This window comes from Rhinolophus sinicus, linkage group LG09, assembly GCF_036562045.2.
Source record: "Rhinolophus sinicus isolate RSC01 linkage group LG09, ASM3656204v1, whole genome shotgun sequence".
Classification (NCBI taxonomy): domain Eukaryota; kingdom Metazoa; phylum Chordata; class Mammalia; order Chiroptera; family Rhinolophidae; genus Rhinolophus; species Rhinolophus sinicus.
In genome coordinates, this window is record NC_133758.1 from 64,013,898 (window position 1) to 64,038,325 (window position 24,428).

Genomic DNA, 24,428 nt, shown 5'->3' on the forward strand with positions numbered 1-24,428 from the left:
ATTCTTCTCCCACGACTCTGTTCACTTAAATTCGGTCATTCGATACCCAATTCAATAATCCACTTAACCCTCTGCCCCTAGCGGAACCTTTTGTGAGTCCGGAACCAATGTGTTGTACGGTGCTAGCAGCCGGAGGACTGTTTTGGTAAAGGACCACCAATGCTCTGTGAAGGGTTGATCGGGGCAGTTCCGGGGAGAGAACACGGCAGTGAGGTTTTCGTCTCCTGATATGCACCGACAGAATTTTCGACCCCCTACCCCTCCTTACCCCGGCCCGGGTGTAGGAGGTTGGGGTAGCGGGAGCAGCTTCCGGGGTACCCCTGGCGGAGGCGGACCACGGCCGCCCTCCCCTCGGGACGGGTACGGGAGCCAGCACCACACGTCGCCTTACGGGCCCCGGTCTAGACCCTACGGGAGCAGCCACTCTCCGCGACACGGCGGCAGCTTCCCGGGGGGCCGGTTCGGGTCTCCGTCCCCTGGCGGTTACCCTGGCTCCTACTCCAGGTCTCCCGCGGGGTCCCAGCAGCAATTCGGCTACTCCCCAGGGCAGCAGCTGACCCACCCCCAGGTAATAAATAGCCAGCGTTTGCTGAGCTCTTACTGTATGGCAGGCATTGGACTAATAATCCCTTTAGGTGGATTATTTTGTTTAATCCTCTATGAAGTGAGACACTATTGTTAGCCCTGCTTTTTAGATGAATAAACTGAGGCTCAGAGAAGTTAAGTAACTTTCTTAGATTACCCTAGAAAGTGGCAGAGCCCTACTTTCTAGAGCCCTCTTGCTTTTAGCCGCTACACTGCCACTCATTCACAGATTTCCCTAATTCCATCTCCTTTGTCAGGGGCTTTGCCGACTGTTCCCAGTTAATTATTCTGAGCCCGGGTCTTCTAGAGGGAAAAAAGCAAATGAATTCCCACATAGACTTCATCTAGTTTAGAGCGTTGTTTATAGGCTAGTACCATCCTTCTATTTGCTGGCACTTTTTTCCGGCCTTTGTTTTCGAACCAAGCTGGCTTCTGCTACCAGTCCTCTCAAGGGAAAATCGGTGATGGTTGTAAGTTTCCCATTTCTCTCAGTGAGAGTGAATACGGGACGATTAGAGAGAGTATTTGTGGTGTGTAGGATTTCTGTGGTTTATAATTTGCATGTACTCGGTGCTTTTCCAACTTTCCTTATGCTAAACCAACTCCACCCCTTTGAGTCTGGAGCTAATCAGATGGAAAGGTTCTAGAAATTTTGAAGCTATAGGGTTAAAAAGTTTTAATTTTTCTTCAGAAGACACTGGAAATTTTGAGGAAGAAATGAAATATAGTTATTTCTTACTTCACCATTTGATAGTTCTGCAAAGTTACTACATTAGAAACCCAAAAGTGAGGTGACAATGGGCATGGAATTATTAATAAATGAGCATATCAAATTAGTTTAAATGCTTTTTAAAAACAAAAACACTAGATTGAAGGAAGACTTTGAAGTTGAACATATTTGAATTCAGGGCACAACTTTTAACTAGCAATGTGATCCCAACTAGCTTTTAAAGAAAAAGTACCAGTTATCGTTACTAAATGTTATTTTTAACTGATTTTTTTTCTAAAGGGTTCTCCAAGGACATCTACACCTTTTGGATCAGGGCGTGGTAGAGAAAAAAGAATATCTAATGAGTTGGAAAGTTATTTCAAGCCTTCAATGCTTGAAGACCCTTGGGCTGGCCTAGAACCAGTATCTGTAGTGGATATAAGCCAACGATACAGCAATACTCAAACATTCACAGGCAAAAAAGGAAGATACTTTTGTTAACATTTCTGAAATTCAACTGGAAGCCTCATGTGTCAGGAACATCTTGGACAAAACTTTTACTTGTGTAATTAAGTTGAACCCTAACATGGTGACTTTGATTGAATAATTAGTTAGGGCTTCTTGGTATTTTTCATCTTATCAAATATTGTTGGTGTTAGAGAAGACATATGGTAGAATAAATTGCAAATTTAGCTCTTTTGGAAGTGCCTACCACAAATTAGAAAATTTATAGTTTCCAAATAGTTAACATTCTTGGTAATATAATGGACATTTGTCTTTTAATGTTTTTCCAGTGTTTTAAAATAAAACATTTTGTCTTTCTAGCTATATTGTGGTTTTGTCATATGCTAAAGAAGTAGAAATATTAAAGTAATGCTTTGTAATCACTTAGTTAGAATTCATAAGTAAATATTTTGCCTACTACGTTTGAAAATAGAAGAGATAAACGATCCTTTGAGCTGTAGACAGTTCTATGTTTGTTCATAAGTAAAAGTGGGGTAAAGGAAGTGAATAAAGGAGATTTCTATTCCTATTATAACAATTGTTCTATGTGCATGTTTTATGTAATGCTTTTGTAAAAATGCATTGAAACTTGATTGGAAGTCGCAGGCACTCACTTAAGTAAAAAAAAAAATTTTAAACCCTTCATATTCATTTAGCTGGAAAGGGCAAGGATATATTTATTTCTTGCATAGCTAGATCAAAGTATTTTGTGTCTGAATTTCTCCACATCTCTCAGTATTGTAGAGTCATTTTCTCTTGATGACTGGCTACCAGCCATCTCACTTCCATTGTGAAGAGGACATTTCCCAGGGATGACAGATTAGCCTTGCTTAGCTCATGTTTCGGTAGTCCTGATCCAATAACTATGACCAAGGCAGTGTGGCCTAATTAGTTTGAACAGTGGACCTACCCCAACAATGAGATAGGGTCCTGTGATCCTCAGCCCCGCTAGGCCTACCTGGGTTGGAGAAATGGTTTTCCACAGGAAGGAATGCTATGTATGTTTACCTACAGTAATGGAGAGAAAAATATAAAGAGATTTTTCCAAAAAAATTTTTAACCAGGCTTTTTAGATATTTTGAGGTTATAATACATGAAAATAGAGCTAGTTAAAATTTCGCTTAAACAGTCCCAGAATAAATGTCTAAAAATGAAATGGCCACACCTATTTGAGCCATCCCCAGTACTATTTGTTTGCTAGGTCTTTCATAGAGGCAAAGAAGAAAATGAAAAGGGAAGGATTTTAGATTAATAAAATCTCCGTGAAAACCCAGGACTACTACCACTGATTACGAGCTGGATGAGTTATTTAACTTCTCTATGCCTCAGTTTTCTCATATGTATAATGAAGAAATTAATAGTACCCATATCATAGAGGTGTTGTGTTTGAGGATTAAATGGGTTTACATGTGTGAAACTCTTAAGCCAGAGCCTGGCACATAGTAAGCACTCAATAAATTGTAAGCTATTTCTCATTCACCCCTATCTCCTCAGCTCTTAGAATGATGCCTGGAAAAAATAGTAGGTGCTTAAATCTGTAGGAAATGGCTTTTGGAAATAATTGTTAAGCCATCTCTTAGAGATCACTGGGTTATTGGCAAAGAAAAAAGGAGGCAGGAAGGATTTTGTGCTAAAGTTTTTCATATTTGGAAGACTTTCAAACTGTAACTGTTGTAATGGTTTATGTGCATTTTATTGTACTACTTTATAAGTGTAATTTTAAACAACTAATTCTAAAGTTTTTTTCCTGCCACGTTACCAACATCTACTTCCAGAGGTCTGATCTTTTCTAATTTTCTTTAGAGGAATATATTTTTATTTCAGCAAAGGTACATTGCTGTATTGCTCTAGTCAGTCATGTGTTCAGTTGTCCAAGTTCTTTTCACATTGATATTTTGGGTTGTTTGTATTATTAGCCTATTTTTGTTTAGCTGAGTGAAAAAAATGGATTATTCTTTAAATGATTTTTCTTAGTGTTCTAGAATACCCATTGTTACCTCTACAGAAATACTAAATAATTTTGTTAGAAAAAAAATTTATAGTTAAGTAAGCATCTTAAATATTCATATAATTAAAGAATGGAAAAATAATCTATAGCTGGGTCTTCAAACAACGGTATGTATACTCCTGGAAGTAGTCAACTTTCCAAGGGGTGTGCAAGCATAGATAGCTTTGGGGATCCAGAGCCAGATCCTCAATTCCCATATGTACTCTCTGAAAACTGATCTACCTAAGGAGCATTCCCATGATCAATTGCTCATTTTCCCTTCTGCCTTTTCATAGTCACACTTCCTCACTTTACAAGAGAAACCTGTATTTCTCAAATGACCCCAACAATATTTTAGGTCCCACATACTCTCCAGTACCTTGCCACTACCCCATCAAGATGTGGAGTATGTCCCTTCCCTTTGATCCTAAGCAGACCTTTCTTCCTTTCCAACAAGGAAGTGTGGTGAAAATTAATGTATTTTCATCATGGGTGGAGTGTGATCTTAGAAATGAGTTATATTGGCCCATGTGGAGATGTTCAGAATTTAGATGTGTTGTCAAGTAGAGAGTGGTGACAGTTTTTGTTTAATGACCTTGCCTTTTTTCTCATGACTTCGAAAAAACACTTTTCTTGGGGGTGAATAGTGTGAAAGTAAAAGAGCACGAGGGAAAGTCACCTTATTTTTAGGTAACAAGTCATAAGGTTGCTTGCCTCATCTAGCTTAGAATATTCAAGATTGGTATAAAAGCATGATGGGTTTTGGTAGATCTGCTGTCAGGCAAATGGACCACGATCAATAATGGTAAAGAGCACAGTGAATATGTCTCAAACCTGTCTCAGTAGCATAATTTGCATGATTCCAAGGAGGAGGAAGTTAAGTTTTATGTTTATTTCTGACAATAACTACATCTTAAAGTTGAAAGATCATTTCAGAGGTAAGTTCATGGTTTTATATTTTCTAGAGCATTTTTCAGATTCCTAGGAGAAACATTTTCATTAACGTTTCCCAGGTTCATTATTAGATTCTGCAAATTCGTATTAATTTTTTATCTAGCCAAAATTTCCTGCTCTTTGTCTCCAAGCCATTTCTATGCTTTTTTCATTCCTGTGTATTTAGGTTTAAATTAACAAATATATTGTGGGTTTTACGGTAAATAAAATAGTAGTCATCAGTAGTAGTCATAAAATGTGATCACTATCAGTATACCTTGCATAAGCCCTGAATTTATTAGTGACCCAGTATCTTTTTGCTCTGAATTTCCACAGTCTAATCTAATTTTTCTTCTAATCTAAGACACAATTATTATATGATTCACCATTATATACCACTTAGTAAAAACACTGTCAACTAAACTATGATATGCCATCCAATTTCAGAGATGTTAAAATGTGTGTCTTAGTTTGATGAAATAGCATAAACAATACTCTTAAAAGCAGAGCATATACTTACATATAGGTAGGTATAGGCATAAATGTCCGTAAAACACTGTTTTAGGATACAATGCATTTAACTTTAAAAAACTAGCTTTACTCAATTAGGATTAACTCTTCTCAGATTCTTAAATTCTGTTCTAATTCTATAAAAAGCATAAATGGTTTTCAAACAAAATTTCTAATCTATATATAATATAATCACCCTTAAAAAAACCTATGCAACTTCCAGTTTTTATGGGGGTGTTTTTACTCAGTTTGTATTAACGATCAATAAGCAAGGTGACTCTAAGTGTAAGAGTTGTAGGTAAGTCTTAGTAAATCCTTTTGGTTAACACTCCAAAAAGCTGAGAAGGAAAATGGCCTGAACAAGGTCTTTAGTAAGAGTGGTTTTTAATTCTTTGCTTTCAGCAAAATTGAAGAAACCTTAATCAAATTGTCAATTAATGATCATTAAAAATAATATAATGATCAGTTTTATGATTTGTGGTATATTACATAAAAAGCATCCAAGAACTAAGTGGCATTACTATAATAAAATTCGCTTTTTATTTATATGTGTGAATGAGTTCTCAGCATTTATATCTATACTTTAAAAATAGGAATAAAATTGATGTCTCATTCTAGCAATGAGCAGTATTTACCCTTGAATATAGAAAAATACAGCACTATCCATTTCATTAATAGATACATTTCCAATTAAACTTTATTTTGTGTTTTAATAACTTATTAAAATTGATATATTTGTTGTTTTTATCATTTGAATACTAATGATGATCCAGACAACAGTCTTTAACATTTGGAGGTTTACAGTCATGAGAAATGGAATTTTTTAATTTCCAAAAATATTTTTTATTTCAATAAATATATTTTTATGTATTTTGAAAAGCAGCTATATGACAGGGTAGCAGTAAAAGATTTCACGAATCACAGTATTTTGCAATGAGATAAAAATTACATGAGGCAGTAAAATGGAAATGAATTGCAAATAAAGTAGTGTAAAATTTTTACTAATTTAAGGAGTGATGGTTGATATCAAATTGCAGTGATACTTAAATTGGGTTAATGTAATGGATTTAGCTTAAAATATCACTACTACAGAAATGACTTCCTTTGCAATTTCTTGAACTAATGATAAAAGTGTTTTTATATTGACTTGAAAATACATAAAACAGTACATCACTTTTCAAAATTACTTTAAAGAATAGATGACCAAAATTTTTAAGGATCTCAACACAGCAGAGGGGGTAGAAAGAGGACTGTAGTAAACTGTATAAATCCAAGAGAAGTCAGAGAAGGAAGAAAAAAAGTAAAAAATGACAGCAATAAGTCCAAATATTTCAGTAATAACAATCTTTAAAACGTAAAAAAAATTTAAAAGACATTATCAGATTGGATTAGAGAAATGGAATCAATCTGTTTGCTAGTTTAGAAAAGTGATGTAGAATTTGTAAGGATACAGAGAACTGGTATATAAAGTAGACATTATATGTAATACCAGGGATGCCCAAAAATGTACACATTTTAAGAGATGTTATCTATGTAGTGTTACTTTTTAAAGTTGAATTACAGTAGCAATGTGTAGTATGATGTTCACTCGAAAGATGGTGTGAATCAAATGAATCCTAAAAATCTTTTAAAATGTATACTTTTTTTGGCACCCTCTGTATATATGTATTCTTTTCAAATATACACAGTATAGAATAAATTTTTAATGTTCTAAATCACAAAGAGTTTCTGCAAATTTCAAAGATTTGATAGATATGCAGATCATGTTTTCTGACCAAAATGTTCAATAAATTTAAGAATAAAAAGTACCCTCCCTCAGAAAATAAGTCAGTGAAACAAGACAAACTATAGAGCTGTCAACAAAAGTAAAAGCCTATTCTTTGGGTTAAAGTAGACCAAGACTAATGAAAAAAAGAACAAGAGGAAAAAATATAAGTAATATTAACCTTGAGTGTAACATCAGGAACTATGCTGAAAAAAAAAAATGACTGCAGTAAGAAAACAAGTGATGGATCACTTAGAAGAATAATGCAACAGTGAAATAAATTATCACTTGCATTACCCTTCAGTTTTCTTATTTCATGGCCTCAAATATTGCATCATCTTAAAAGAAGGTATAAAAGAAGTCTAGCAACACAATTTATGTAAATATTTTTTAAGCTTTTATTTGGGCCCAACTAGGAATTTAACACTTTTTATTTTTCGTCCATAATGGCAAAGAAAATTAACAGATGTTTCATGATTATTAAAAAGATCAGCACTCTGGACTCATAAGCAAAATCTCAAGACAAAAAATTTTCTCAAACTCAAGATTCAATGAGCAAACAATATGTTTCTAAGGACAAAAGGAAATATGATACTCTCATCCAGTCAGTCATCCAAAAGGAAGGATTTTATCACACAATAATTTGTGACAAGAACATCTTTTGTGTTTGTTCATCATAAATTTACTTGATAGGGTTTGTAAGTAGACAAATATTAAAGGCAGGTGATTGAAAAAATAGGTGATGTAAGTGAAAAATCAATTGGATTTTCCATTTTAATTGGTGTTTAGAAATCAGAAAGTGAAAATATTCTGCAATTATGAAGCAAAAAAGATCGCCATCCTCTCTTCAACAAAAATGTGACATCGGAGTTCTTAAATACATTGCATTTTGAAGATGAAAGTGCAAAAAGAATCAAAGTGATAATAAACAAGAGCCCATTAGAGAAACATTTGAAATCTGGAGTCAAGATTCATAAGATGAATATATACTAGGTTCATGACAGTTGATGAACACCTAGCTGTGTTTAAGGAATGTTACCCATTTTTGTATTAAATACCTTCAAAAGCAGAAAAATATTAAATAAAAATTTGTGTTTTTATGTTTACATTCTTATTAAAATTTCTAATAAAGTTGTTTCTAACTATCTCTTTACTCTCTACATTTTCATTAAAGAACAAAATATTTTTTAAAATTAAAGGGTCCATTGGACCCAGATGACAAATGATGACTTGTTTTCCTGGTATGCTGAGGAGTAAGATGAAGAAATTCTATTACTACCAATAAAGGCTTTGAAAATCATACAAACAGGATGACCGTCTCTATACCAAAGCATTTAAAAACATAGATGAAATAAGTAATATTTTAGAAAATACATTATCATAATCAGCTTAAATAGAAAGAATAAACCAATAAGCATCACAGATACTGAGTTGATAATCATGTCGTCTCCCCACAAATAACATCAGATTTACCAAGCGTTCATAGGATACATAATTCTGTATTATAATAATTTTTAGTAAAAAAAAAAGAATCCAACACACTTTATACCTATGGAATTAATTTGATCTCAAACCTGGCAAAGGACCCTAAAAATGGAAATTGTAGATCATTTCATTTATGAACATATTTGTTAAGAATCCTAAATAAGACCTCACAATTAAGCAATTACAAACAAAAAAGGAACTAATGGGGTTTATCTCAGTAATCACAATGGTATTTCGGCATCTGGAAATTTATTTCTATAATACACCTCATTAATTGGTTAAATGAGAGGATCTATAATAACAGTACATGAAAAAAATTGCTTAAAATCAAATACACTAAAGTTGTCAGGAAATGGGAAAAGAAGAGATCTGAGACTTGTAAATGGAGAGATGAAACTGATCTTGTTTCCAGATAATATTGTCAGCATATGACTCCAAGAGAGGCAAATGTTTTTGAACTACTGTGGATCAAAGAATGATACAATTAACAACATTCCCACACAGCTCTCAAAAAAATGCAATAAAATGCCCCACTCTCCAAAGCAAGCTGCAATAAATTCTGGCATGTGGAGAAGGGGAAGACAACAGAAAATTGTAAGGCATTTCTAAAGAACTTTTTAAAAAGCATGACTAAGTAGATTATTCATGGATGGAAAGATACAATATTGCATGTGTGTCCATTCTTCTTAAATTAATCTATAAAGTCAATCCAATTCCATTCAAAATCTCAAAATAATTTTTGTGGACCTTAAAAAATGATTCCAATATTTATATGAAAGAAGGAAGGGTCAAGTTTCACCATAAAAAATGTTGAACAAGAAAAATGTAAGCAGGCTTGCTCAACCAGATAAACTTGTAAAACTAATCACTGATTGGTGCAAGAATAAACAGACTAAAGAAACAAAAAATAGAGACTTCAGAAACAAATTCACACAAATATAAAAACTTGATATATGGTTAAGATAGCACTAGATCAATGGGACAAGAACAGACAGTAAGTGGTAATAGGTCGATTGTTTATGGTTTTGAAAAAAATAATAGTATATCCCTACCTCATACCATTTAAAAACGAAATTCCAAGTAGAATAAAGGCCTGAATGTGAAAAGTAAAACTAAAAAGAATTTTTTAAAATGTTTAGAAGAAAATGTAGGCAACATTTTTTATACCTTGAATAGGGAAGGATTTCTTATACAATATACAAAGAGCACATAAAAGGTTGACAAACTTGACTATCAATATTAAAAACACAACAAATAGCATAAAGTTAAAGGATATGCTATTTACAATACAGATGACTAATAAATTATTCATATCTAGAATATGTAAACAATTTCTACAAATCTATTAGAAAGGCAAGCAACCCAATGGGCCAAGAAATATAATTATAGGAGACAAAAACCTAGATGGGCAATAAGCATGTGAATCCCTAATAATCAAAAAGAAATTTAAGTCACAATGACCTCACATCACATTCATCAGATTGATAAAACTGTAAAAGTCTGACAACACAATGTGTTGAAGATGTGGAGCATCCTACACAACTCATGGGAATATAAACTGGTAGGAAGAATCACTTTAGAGAGCATTTGGCAATATAGTAAAGCCAAAGATGCTCAATATCCTGAAACCAAGAAAATCCATATCTAGATATTGTGGAGTAAAATTATTATAAACCCCAATTAACATAATTCAGCCTTTCCTAAAATTGTAGCTGGAAACAGCCACAAGTTAGAATAGTGTAGAATGAGAAAGCTTTCTAACATTGTCAAAAGTACTTTGGGGAATGAAAATATGTTTAGAAAGATTTTTTTGTAAGGTCAGAGACTATGTAGCAGAAACCATAAAATCTAGGTTAGATGTACTTGTTAAGTGTTGACTCAGAAGGACAAAGACTCATTCCTATACGTTCTTAGATTCATATTTAATATCCTCCAAGAATTGTTACCTGTCAATATGAGATTATAGAAAAGTAAACTTTTAAAAATATTTTTGCATAAAATTTGTTTATTAGAGTTGGAATAGTAGGTTGAATTTGCTCACAAACTTTGTATAACAGCCTGCTGAACATGACCTCATCGTTTTCATATTAACTCAGCATAAAAATATTGTTAATTTTCTTACTGAATGAAAGTATATGAAAGCACTCTTCCTAGCAGAAATGATTCTTGCAAATAGGGAAGTAAGACACAAAGTGAATTCTTTTCCTTTACAATATGTAACCTAGAGAAATCCTTGCATTTGAATTTGTGAAGAGACATATTCAAGAATGTTCTTTACAGTAATCAAAAGATTAGCAACAGTCTGGCCACCAATAGGAGAAAGGGTGAATAAGTTGTATATTTGCAAAATGTAATAAAATTCAACAATTTAATTAATTAGAATTTCATGATATAATATTAATTAAATCCAAATAATTTTGAGCAAAGAAAAGAAAAAACAAGCCTATATGATAGTCTTCACATAAAATGTAAAAGCCTGCAAAACAATATTTTGTATTATTTATAGATGTATAAGTGTAAAATAATAGTATGAAAACATGAATAAAAGTAACAAATACTATATTCATAACAGTAATTATTTGGAGATGTGGTGGGGAGTTGAAGGCTTCAAATAAATTTGGGTAGGTGGGTGTGTGTTCCAATCCAAGTTTCAAAAATATTACGATTTATTAAGGCTGGTTATGGGGTACACATATGCTTTTCTCATTTCTTAGAAATATAACTCTGATCTCTTAACACGTTCTATAATGCCAGAATTAACGCTAATACCAAAACCAGACAAAGACCTTACAAGGGCAAACTACACCAGTATCTCTCATGAATATAGATGCAAAAATCCTCAACAAAATAGCAGCAAATTAAATTTGACAATGTTTTAAAAGAAATGTACCATGAACGAGTAGGATTCCAGGTATGCAAGGCTGATTCACTGTTCAAAAATCAATCAATGTAATCCATCATGTATCACCAGACTAAAGAAGAAAAGTCATACGATCATATCAATAGATGCAGAAAAGGCTTTTGACAAAATCCAACATCCATTCATAATTAAAACTCTCAGCAAACTAGGACTAGACGGGAACTTCCAAAACTGGATAAAGAACATCTACACAAAACCTACAGCTAATATGCTAAATGGTGAAAAACCAAATGCTTCCCACCAGGATTGGGAGCAAGGCAAAGATGCCCCCTCTTACCACTACTTTCCAACGTCATACTGGAAGCCCTAGCTAATCAGTAAGACAAGAAAAGGGGAAAATGGTATACAAATTGGGGAGGAAGAAATAAAACTCTATTTGCAGATGACATGATTATCTATATAGAAAATCACAAATAAAAAGAAAAAAGTGCTGGAACTACCGTGTTTCCCCAAAAATAAGACCTAGCCGCACAATCAGCTCTAATGCATCTTTTGGAGCAAAAATTAATATAAGACCCGGTCTATTTTACCATAATATAAGACCAGGTATAATATAATAATAATATAAAATACCGGGCCTTATATTAATTTTTGCTCCAAAAGACACATTAGAGCTGATTGTCTGGCTAGGTCTTATTTTCTGGGAAACACGGTAATAAGCAATTATAGCAAGGTTGCAGTATAAACAGTTAATACACGAAAGTTAATTGCTTTCTTATATACTAGTCATGAACAATTTGAATTTGAAATTTAAAAATCCAATACCACTTATATTAGCACCAAGAAAGTTAATTAGGTATAAATCTAACAAAATATACACAAGATATATATGAGGACAACTACAAACCTAGCAAAAGAAATAAAAAATTTTAAATACATGGAGATATTCCGTGTACATGGATTGGAAGACTCAATGTTGTCAAGATATCAGTTCTTCCCAACTTGATTTATAGATTCAATGCAATCCCAATCAAAACCCCTGGAAGTTATTTTGTGGATATTAACCAATTTAATATAAAGTTTAATTGTAAAGGCAAAAGACCAAAAATAACCAATACAATATTGAAGAAGAACGCAGCTGCAGGACTGACACTACCTGACTTCAAGATTTACTATAAAGCTACCATAAACAAGACCATGTGGTATTGGTGAAAGAATAAAAACAACTAGGTCAATGGAACGGACTACAGAGACCAGAAATAGACCCACACAAATTGATCTTTGACAAAGGAGCAAAGGCAATTCAATAGGGAAATAATAGTCTTTTCTGCAAATGGTGCTGGAACAACTGGACTTCCACATGCAAAAACAAAACAGTGAATCTAGAAACAGATTTTACAAAAATTAGATCAAAATGAGTCATAGACCTAAATGTAAAACACAGACCTAGAAAGAAGATAACACAGGAGAAGATCTAGGTGACCTTTGGTTTGGCAATGACTTTTTTTGTTTTAAGGGGAACAGGACTTTATTGGGGAACAGTGTGTACTTCCGGGACTTTTCCAAGTCAAGTTGTTGTCCTTTCAATCTTAGTTGTGGAGGGCGCAGCTCAACTCCAGGTCCAGTTGCCATAGTTAGTTGCAGGGGGCGGAGCCCACCATCCCTTGCAGTAGTCGAGGAATCCAACCGGCAACCTTGTGGTTGAGAGCCCGTGCTCCAACCAACTGAGCCATCAGGCCACTTAGAGCTAGCAGCAGCTCATTGACTTCATTCTAGTTGCAGAGGGCGCAGCTCGCTGGTCCATGTGGGAATCGAACCGGCAGCCCCATTGCCCAGAGCTCGTGCTCTAACCAGCTGAGCCACCCATCCGCCCCTGGCAATGACATTTTTAGATACAACATTAAAAGCATGATCCATAAAAGAAAAAGGTGGATTTCATTAAAATTGAAACTTCTCCTCAAACTTCACCAAAAGACACTGTTATGAGAATGAAAAAACAAGCCACAGATGGGGAGAATATATTTGCAAAACAATGAAACACCACTGTTACAATGGTTAAATCCAATGGCAAAAATCTAAAACACTGACAACACCAAATGCTGGCAAAGACGTGGAGCCACAGAAACTCATTCGTTGCTGGTGGAAATGCCAATTTGGAGGACAGTTTGGAAGTTTCTTAAAAACCTAAATGTGCTCTTTCCAAATGATCTAGCAATCCCACTCTTTGGTTGTTACCCAAATGAGTTGAAAATTTACGTCCACACAAAAACCTGCACACGAATGTTTATAACAACCAACATGCCCTTCGGTAAGTAAATGGGTAAGCAAACTGGTACATCTGTAAAATGGAATGTTATTCACCAATGAAACGAAATGAGTTATCAAGTCACAGAAAGTCATGGAGAAACCTTAAATGCATATTACTAACTTAAGGAAACCAATCTGAAAAGGCGAAATACCCATATGATTCTAACAATGTGACATTATGGAAAAGGCAAAACTGTGGAGACAGTGAAAAGATCAGTGGTGCCAGGAGTTCGGAGGGGTGGATGAGTGGAGGGAGGGTGGAGCACAGAGGATTTTTACAGCACTGAAACTACTATAATGGTAGGTACATGTTCTTCTACATTTGCGGAAATGCATAGAATGTACAACACAGTGAACTCTTATCTGTGCCTTTACTTAGGAATGTATCAATAATGGCTCATCAATTATAACAGATGTTACCACAGTAATGCAAGATGCCAATAATAGGGAAGGTGGGGGGTGGGAGGATATATGGGAATTCTTTGTATATTCTGCTCTTTTTCTGTATACCTAAACTGCTCAAAAAAAAAGTCTGTTAATTGTTATTACTATTAATTTTGGTTTGCTCTGGATTCTGTGTGGAAAACAGAATAGAGAGTTGACAGTGGATTCCCAGAGGACATTTAGTAACACCACAGAAATAGTCATGGTTAAAGACTGTCGTGCATTAAAATAGTGAGCATGGAGCTGGGAATGAGCAGGTTCCAGGTGTAAGAATCGGAAGGTGTTAGACCTCCAGCTGATCTCTGTGTGAGGGAAAAGTATGATTCCTTCCTTGGTTTTCTCAGTCCTGCTATTACCTTGTGTATGATCTGTGTTAAATGTTTGTATACGCCAATGCCTAGAATTAAATTGTCACTATAACAGTTAATTTTATATGCCTTAAAGTGTACATTTATAAAAATCAACACAAATTATATAAAAATCATGTATATAGTAAATATTTCTATTGGCCCTCAACTTTTATTTCATTCACCTTTCTTCTCTTCGGAAAGGTTAGAAAACTGGGTTTGTTTCTTTTAATTGTCCTAGTTCCCTTGCACCCAGAGTTCTGAACATAAATTCCATTTTGCCAGTTAGATGCACTTGCCCAAGATTTGGGAGGCAGAAGTGAGTCAGAGACCATCTTCAATATGGCTTCTGGCTGCCACCACTGGTTAGGAAGACTGTAGTTTTCCTGAGATTCGAGTTTTCACTTGCCAGCGTTTTAGATGTCTCCAGCTTCTTGATCTAATTTCTTAGTCCTTGTATGCATCTTTAGTCTCATTATTCATTCATATTGAAGTTCAAAAAAGTTCTGGATGATATAGATTTCTGTTTTCTAGTCTAGATACAATACAACGCCTTATGGCAAATTATAGCTAAATTACACAGTTAAACAATTCCACCATACTCAATATGCAGTGGTATAAAGAAGACAGTGTAATTAGAATTGAAAGGAACAGGAGAAGGAGGAGAGAGGGAGAGAGGGAAGGAGGATAAAGAAAAAAGAAAAGAAGCGAGAAAAAAAAAAGACACTTCCACAAGGGTGGGAGAGAAACGGAAACATACAATGGTCACCATATTCATATAACGTACGCTAACTGAAGAGGATAGCAGAGACTCCCTATCTTGCCAGTAAGTGAGTTTTTTGCTCAGCCATGGTTCTATCTGAATCTCTTTTGTCATTCTTACATGACGATGGAGATGAGCAATGAGACTTTTCTCTTCAGGCAACTGCATCTCTTTAACTACCTACTTCTTGTTTTTATGAAGGTTCTGCCTTTCTTGGAATGATTGACTTAATTTTGTTCCATTTTATTATCTTAATATACTGTTATAATTCTACTTCCAGTGAAGGGTTTCCCTTCTAGTACATCCATTCATGTTATATACAAATGGATATATTTATGATATATATGTATATAGAGAATATAAATGTATATATAAAATATCTATGTATATATAAAATCAGCCTTTGTTCACTAAATATTGAGTTTGAACAACATACCAGACACAATTCTAGATGCTGGGAGTAGAGAAGAACAAAATAAAAAACTCTGGACCCCTTGGAGCTTATATTGGAAAAAATTAATGCAGGAGAGAGGTATGAGCTGGAGGGAGGCTCTTTGTTTGGCAAGAAGGGATTTTCTAAGAGTACAGATAGTTTATCCATAGTAACAGGAAAAATGTTCATGAAATGGAGACGGTTAGTGAAAGGTAAGAGCTTTGGAATTTCTCTTATTTCTCCATCTGTGAAATGGGGAAAAGTCATCAACTGAAATTTAGGATGAGATAGCGTTATGGGCTGAGTTGTGTCCCCTCAGAATTCATATGTTGAAGTTCTAGACCCCAGTACCTCAGGATGTGAGTATTTTTGGAGTAAGGTCTTTAAAGAGATAATTAAGTAACTGTGAAACCTTTAGTGTGGGCTCTAATTCAGTATAACGGATGTCCTTGTGAGAAGAGGAAACTTGGATACACAAGGAGATATGCGAGCACACAGGAAAGACCATGTGAGGACACAGCATGATGGCAGCGTTGGTAGCTCCAGCGACTAATACAGGAAGGGAGGTCTGAGAGGAGGACAGTATTAGATGACCGTGTTAGAGAATGAAAATGACTCGAGAATTGCGCTATACTTGATCAAATCTAAGATGCCAGTGATTGTGAGACACACCGTTATTCCAGGTTCCACTAACAAAGGGAAAACCCTGCAAATTAAATAGGACATGCCACAGTGGCACGTGGAAGACACATCCTCGTTTCAGAGCTACTAAGTGTGAAATGTGTATGTTTTAGATTTGGTGAAATATGGCAGTGTAATTGTTGGGCAGCCTTAAGGGCCCACAAGAGATAAGTGGTCATGAAGTGCAGGGAAATTGCATGTGGCAGTAGTGTTCAGTTCTATGGATGTAGGCATAGAGTGGATTTAGTGTTTTGGGAGTTTGAGTCGAAACAGAGTGTTGGTTTTTTCAAGTGAGTAAAAGAAAGCAAGAAGCTGACACAGCAGTTAAACATGTATATAAGGGAGTGAGGGAGTGATTATAATGAAAAAGGTAGTTGGAGGGAGTGAGCTGCAAACTTATGGGGAGGGGTTTCAAGGAGTAGTATAAGTAATCTGCTTTAAATTGGGGCTTAAAGGGGGATTATGGAATTGTGGTTGATAAAGTCCAGGGTTTGGCAAGAGCATCAGTAGCTGAGATGAGGTGGAGAATGAGATCGTGGGAAAAGTGGTCAAGAAACAAAGAAGCCAAGATCTGAAGAATCATCCACAAGGATGTTGAAATCAAGATAGAAATAGGAGAGTGATAGTGAGCCATGAACTAAAATCTTACAAGAAGGGGTAGGAAGTAGAGTATGCTGAGGAGGGTGAAAGGAAAAGAATAACTCAGAGATCAGTAAATAACAGCAACAGGGAGAAGTGAGTGATAGAGTCTGACGACATGACAGTCAAAGCTGTGTAGTATTAAGGAGGCAACAAGAATGGTCTGAAAGTGAAAATGAAAATCAAGAATGACACCTAATAAACCCCAGGCCGTGGTACATGGGGAGAAAATAGGCATCACTTGAGAGGGCTGCAGGGCAATCATATTTACCCCGGGAAAGAGCCACATTTCAGTCAAAGCAAGAAGGCCAAGGGAACACAACTCTACTTTAACACACTGAGTATGGCATTCTAAGGTCAAAATTATTTCCCTGAGATGTTGCAGAAACTTTTAGCATCCAGTGTTAGTGTGACAGATCGGATGCCAGTCTGATTCTCTTTCTTTTGTAGATAATCTGTTTTTGCTAGTTCCTCATTCCTCAATAGAAATAAAGCTAAAGTTCCATTAAATTTAAAATTCCAAGATATTACTTTGATGTAGTTCAACTGTAAATTTTTTACATCTTGTTTTGCATTCCATGAAACTCTTCAATTAGAAAACTGATGTCTCTTTCAACCCTAGGAAAATTGTCTTCCAATATTTCTTTATTTATTTCTCTCCATTCTCTACTTTTGGAACTCTTATCAGATGAACAGTGGGATATCTAGATCTATCCTCCGTTTCTTAATTTTCCTTTTACACTTTTCTTCATTTAAATTTTTAGTGGTGAATTTTAGACAGGATCATCCTAGCGTCTCTCAGCCTGATATTCAGGCTCACTAATTTGATCTTCAGCTGTGGATATTCTATTTTACAGCCTGTCCACTTTTTTGTTTGCAATCTGTTTTTAAATACAATAACTCTGATTCATCCTTTTGTCCACATTTTTGTTTTTTAATTAATGCTTACTAATGATTATAGGTAACACTCCAACATTTCATCTTCCCTGGTCTAAGTCACGCTGGTCATTTCGTTCTCTTTTCGGTGATTGACTTGGCAGTGTGTATGTAGCTCAATTTTGGCTTATGAGATGTACTTCTGAAGAGATAATGCTTCTTGCTCTAGAGAACTTTGTCTGACTGGGATGCCTGGAATTGCCACAACAATCTTGCCACTGTGCTGAAGATGAAACTGACACTCAGAGAAAGACAGAACCAAGAGAACTACAAAGAAGTAAGCCTGCAGTCCTGATAGACCATGTCTGAAGCCTAACCTATTCTGGATTTATGTGAGAAAATAAATTTCCCTATTCATTATGCAACTTTTAGCTGGATTTTCTGTTATTTGCAGCCAAACACATGCTGACTTTGTACAGAGTGTAATTAAAGGAAGTGGGGTGCTTCAAGTAGCACATCCTAGAATGTGGAATTGGCAAGGTGAAAGAGATAGAGAATTGGGTTCAGATGACCCTTAAAATATGATAAATTGTTACCTTGCACATTGAGACACTAACCAGGTACCTACGGAAGTGTAGTATTATGGAAAATGGTAGGGGAAAAATTCAAGCTGTTGAAATATGTTGGTTATTTCTTGTAACATGCATCCAGCTAAAGGAGGCCTAGCTGAAAGTAGACATCCCCTCCAGCTGTGGCCTGCAATCTGATTCTCTGCCCCAGGAAATAGAAGACAGCAGGAGATAAGATTGAGGGAGAAAAGATAAACTTTGTTACTCCTTTCTCAGATCTATAGGACTATGACATCATTCCTTCCTACCCTACCCGAGGCCGTTGTTTCAAATTGCCTTAAGGCCAGATATCATTAAATAGAAGGTCAGAGGGATGAATAGGTTACAAAACCGAAGTATGGAATGAAGGCTATTGTATTACGCTATCACACTGTTTCATCAGAAAGATTATACCAAAAAAGGAAAAGGGGTGATTCAGTTAGTATCCTTTTAACCATTAGCATAGTTGCAATTATAACCAGAATTTTATTAACTATAAATGTAATACTCATTTTCATAGCTTTCATAATCGTTGAAGATCAAGTACCAACCAGACTTTTTCCCCATTATGGAATTCTCCTCTGCCCTTCCCCTCTCCCTCCTCCTCCCCCCACTGTAAGTGATTCTCTGTAACTAGGTTTTTGCTTCACTAATTATACTGGCATAAGAAAGACCTCCTATATTTAGTGTCCCTGAACTTGAATACTCTGGAGTATTTCACAATGTGGTAGTTTGCTCCTAAGTTTTTAGTTGTTTACTATACTAGTTCCTCCAACTTCATTTGCTCTCTATCAAGAATTTTCAAAAACTTCTGGGATGCAGAGGCCTATGTCCCAGTGCTATTATTGAATTGTTACAAACACATACACACATTTTGAGAGGAGAGTGTGCTCATATGCTAGTCTGTCCTTGCACCAATTTCTTAAAGTTTTCATGTGGGCCTTAAAATAAGTGGTTCTGTATGGACTCTGAAGCCAGACTGACTGTTATGAATTGAGTGTCCCCCCACAAATTCATATACTGAAGCACTAACCCCCAGTGTAGCTATATATGCAGTAAGGAAGTAAGGAAGGTTAAATGAGGTCATAAGAGTAGGGACCTGATCCAAAAGGATTAGTGTCCTTGTGAAAAAAGAAGATACCAGAGATCTGGCTTTCTCTCCATGAACTCCAAGAAAAGGCCATGTGAGGACCCAGCAAGAAGGCAGCCATGTACAAGCTGGGAGGAAGTTCTCACCAGAAACTGAACCCTGCTGGTCCTTGATCTCGGACTTCCAGCCTCCAGAACTATGAGAAATAAATTTCTGTTTAAGCCACCCAGGCTGTAGTATTTTGTTATGGCTATATTCAAATCCCAACCCTGGGACTGTGGTCAATTTGTATAATGTCTCTTTATCAGTACAGTAGTCCCCCTTATCCTTGTAGGATATGTACTGTGCCCCGCAGAGGATTCCTGAAACTGCAGATAGTACCGAACGCTGTATGATAACTGAGGCATAGACAGCTACTAAGCAACTTACCGACGGGTAGTGTATAAAAGGTAGATACTGAAAGTAGTCCAAGATGGTGTATTAGGTAAACGTTATGCCTACTGCATCCCAGGATCACACCAAAATTACAAATAAATTACAGAACAATCAACCTCAAGAATCATCTGAAGACTAGCTGAACAGAACCATTATAACTAAGGATATAAAGAAAAGGCCACATCGAGACTGGTAGGAGGGACAGAGATGTGAAACGGGCTGGCCCCAAACCCTCAGAGAGAGGTTGAACACCGGGAGGGACACCTCAGTGGCAGAGGTTCCCCCCAGAAGAGGGTGGGGTCCCAGCCCCATACCAGGCTCCCCAGCCCAGGCGTCCTGTGCCAGGAAGATGAGTCCCCATGGCATCTGGCAGTGAAAATCAGCAAGGACTCTGTCTGCCCTTCCCAGTGGAGCAGAGAGCAACTGGAAACCCAGAGCTGGCACGTGGACTCGCTGGTGGGCACTCACCTGGTCTCTGGAGGAGGGGCAAGAGCTTGGGCCCAGGGATGTGCAGGGAAGGACTGAGTTGTGTGGCATCAATGTGGGAGCTGGAGTGACAGGAGCCATTGTTGTCCCTGTGTGGAGCCTGCACACGTGTGGCCTACAGGAGGGTGCCATCTTTTCAGTGCTGAGCCCTCCCGCAAAGGGCCAAGTCAGGGATTGCAATTGTCTGGTGGAATCCACGCATGCGCACCACCTTGGAGATGCCCTGAGTCCCTGAATCCGTATAGCAGTTACTACATCACCTGGGAGACTCTTGACTGCTGGGCTGCTGGCAGAAGTGTGTTTGAAGTGGGCAGATAGCCTGTGATGGCCTGCGAAACATTTACTTGTGGGTAGTAACCCAAGACGAGCACATCTCTTGTGCAGCTCTTGAGAACCTGAGGGCCTGAGAAAGGCAGTGGCTGGCTGTGATGTTCTCAGGTCATTTTTGCAGGGTGGTTACATGCCCAGCACCAGTGCGGGAGCCGAAACTGCATTGACTTTGTAGAAACCACCAACCACAACCCTTAGCAACCTGGACGCTCCCCCCCCCCCCCCCCCGCCACCGACCCACCTAGAGCTGCATTGCCGGGGCCCGCACTCTGGGTGCCTGGTTGGCTGGCTCTGCCCCACAATCATCAGAGGACTTTTACAGCAGCAATCAGTCAGTGACAGCCTGGAGAGATTTTAGTGGTGGACAGTGACCCAAACCTGCACCACAGCCATTCTTGGGCAGCTTTTGGGGATTTGCTGGCCTGAGGCATGTGGCAGCTGGCTGCAGTGTTCTTGGGGCACTGTGCAAAGTGGTCACAGGCTGGGCACTGGTGTAAGAACTGAATCTGCATGAACTTTGTAAAACAACCACCAGCCACGTATTGTGACTCCATAGGGCTCCACCCCACCCAGCTAGTGCTGCATCACCAAGGGCACTCTCAACACCAGATCAACTAGACCAGCATGCACATCTAAGGAGGCTCTTTTAATGGATGGGCCTTATAGGCAGCCAGCAGGTACCAATAGGCCTAGGGGCCTCTGAGCCTTTTGCTAAGCTGCCTCAGGCCCACTATTGGTGGTAGCTAGCCTCAGTTCACAGTGAGGCTGCCTCCACACGCCTCCAGGTCCAGCACAAGCAGCAGCCAACCACATATAGCTTTGTGGTCCTACCAGGTAGCCATGGGCTAGTCACAAGCAAGACTGAAATTGCCCTGCACAGAAGACCCTCCCAAGAGATACCAGAAACAACACACCCAAAGGCCAGCTTCAGACCACCAGAGCACTACCTGGTTAGTCCCACAAGTGACACACCCAAAGGGGGGTCTAAACAGGCACAAGAGCCTGCAAAGGTGAAGCCTCCTCTGAGAAGTCAGCCCCCACACAGCAGCTCATACACTGTGGGCGTAGCCAGTCCTCACAGTCAGTCAACCTGGGAGTCAATCCCACCCACTAATGGGCCAAAAGCAATCAAGGCTCAACTACAACAGGAGAACACACGCAACACACTGTAGAACAATGCACAAGAGTCAGGGAAACTGCTTCATTGGACCACAGAGGACACATAACTGCATAAGGCCAAATAGCAAAAACTGAGAGACATAGGATATCTACCAAATACACAGAAGCAAATACATTCTGGCAGCCAGAATGAGGGAACAAAAAATGTCTCAAATGAAAGAACAGGGAAAACCTACAGAAATAGAACTAAATGAAATGGAGGCAACCAACCTACCAGAGACAGAGTTTAAAACACCGCTTATAAGAATGCTTAAGGATCTTAGTGAGAATTTCAACTAAGAAATAGCAGGTATAAAGGACATAGAAACCACAAAAAAAGAAACAGTCATAAATAAAGAAAACAGTAACTCAAATAAAGAATATATTAGAAAGAAACAACAACAGACTAGATGAAGCAGAGAATCGAATCAGTGATTTAGAAGACAAGGTAGGAGAATACACCCAATTGGAACAACAAAAGTAAAAAAGAATTAAAACAATGAAGAAAGTTTAAGGGACCTATGGGACAACACCAAGCTTAACCACATTTGTATCATAGGAGTATCAGAAGAGTGGGAGGAAGGGATATAGAATCTATTGGAAGAAATAATAACTGAAAACTTTCCTAACCTGGTGAAGGAAATAGACATATAAGCCCAGGAAGCACAGAGTCCTAAACAAGATGAACCCAAACAGACCCACACCAAGATACATTGTAATTAAAATGGCAAAGGTTAAAGACAAAGAGAGAATCCTAAAAGCAGCAAGAGAAACCCAACTAGTTACTCACAAGGGAGCTCCTATAAGACTATCAGCTGGTTTCTCAACAGAAACTTTGCAGGCCAGAGGGAATGGAAGGAAATATTCAAAGTAATGAAAAACAAGGGCCTACAACCAAGACCACCCACGAGGTTGTCATTTAAAATTGAAGGAGAGATACAGAGCTTCCCAGACAAGAGAAAGCTAAAGGAATTCATTACCACCAAGCCAGTATTACAAGAAATGTTAAAAGGACTTCTTTAAGCAGAAGAAAGGAAAAACAAACAAAGATCAAAAATGTAAATAATAAAATGGCAATAACTATATATCTATAAATAATCACTTTAAATGTAAATAGATTAAATGCTGCAGTCAAAAGACAGGGTAGCTGTGGATAAGAAAACAAGACCCATACATATGCTGTCTACAAGAGACCCATCTCAGATCAAAAGACACACACAGATTGAAAGTAAATGAATGGGGGGGAAAAAAGAAAGTAAATGAATGGAAAAAGATATTTCACGCAAATGGAAACAAGAAAAAAACGGAGGTAACAATACTTATATTGGACAAAATAGACTTTCAAATAAGGACTGTAATAAAAGACAAAGAAGGACATTACATAATAAAAGGATCAATCCAACAAGAGGACATCATCTAGTAAACATTTATGCACCCAACATAGGAGCACATAGATATATAAAATAAACATTGATACACATAAAGGCAGAGGTCAACAGTAACACAATCATAGTAGGAGACTTTAATACCCCACCTGACACCAATGGACAGATCTTCCAGACAGGAAACCAACAGGGACACAACAGCCTTAAATGACACACTGGACCAGATGACTTTAATATTTTTAGAGCATTTGACCTCAAAGCAGCAGAATATATATTCTTTACAAGGGCACATGGAACATTTTCCAAGATAGACCACATGTTAGGCCACAGAACAAATCTCAATACATTTAAGAAGATTGAAATCATATCAAGTATCTTCTATGATCATACTGATATAAAACAAGAAATCAATTATAAGAAAAATACTTAAGAACACACAAACACATGGAGGCTAAATAACATTCTAATGAATGGGTCAATAATGAGGTAAAGGAAGAAATCAAAAGATACCTTGAGACAAACAAAAATGAAAACTCAACAACCTAAAATTTATGGGACATGGCAAAAGCAGTCCTAAAAGGGAAATTCATAGCAATGCAGGCCTACCTAAAGAAGCAAGAAAATTCACAAATCAACAGCCTATCTTTAAACCTAGGGGAACTGGAAAAAGAATAGCAAACAAAGCCCAAAATGAGTGCAAGGAAGAAAATAATAAAGATCAGAGTGGAAATAAACAAAATAGAGACCTCCCCCCAACCCCCCCCAAAAAATGATCAATGAAACCAAGAGCTGGTTTTTTGAAAAGATAAACAAAATTGACAAAGCTTTAACCAGACTCATCAAGAAAAAAAGAAAGGACCCAAATAAATAAAATCAGAAATGAAAGAGAAGTAACAACAGACATACAAAACATTTTAAGAAAATACTACGAGCAACTATATGCCAACAAATTAGAGAATCTGGAAGAAATGGATAAATTCTTAGAAGCATTCAATCTTCCAAAGCTGAATCAAGAAGAAACAGAAAATCTGAATACATTGATTACTACCAACAAAATTGAATCAGTAATCAGGAACCTCTCAACAAACAAAAGTCCTGGACCAGATGG

The 24,428-nt window shown here is 37.0% G+C and overlaps 1 protein-coding gene across 2 annotated transcripts; it reads left to right on the forward strand.

Moving 5' to 3' along the window:
- Positions 1-74: 74 nt before the first annotated feature.
- On the forward strand, positions 75-18,253 carry MPLKIP (M-phase specific PLK1 interacting protein). 2 transcript variants are annotated; one of them, XM_019710236.2, is made up of 2 exons: positions 75-568; positions 18,058-18,253. In XM_019710236.2, the coding sequence occupies exons 1-2, from the start codon at positions 230-232 to the stop codon at positions 18,181-18,183; spliced, it is 465 nt and encodes a 154-aa protein (XP_019565795.1). In that variant the 5' UTR covers positions 75-229; the 3' UTR covers positions 18,184-18,253. The 2 variants fall into 2 exon arrangements, with proteins under 2 accessions (XP_019565795.1, XP_019565793.1); XM_019710234.2 differs by lacking the exon at positions 18,058-18,253 and adding an exon at positions 1,595-2,257.
- The last annotated feature ends 6,175 nt before the right edge of the window (positions 18,254-24,428 follow it).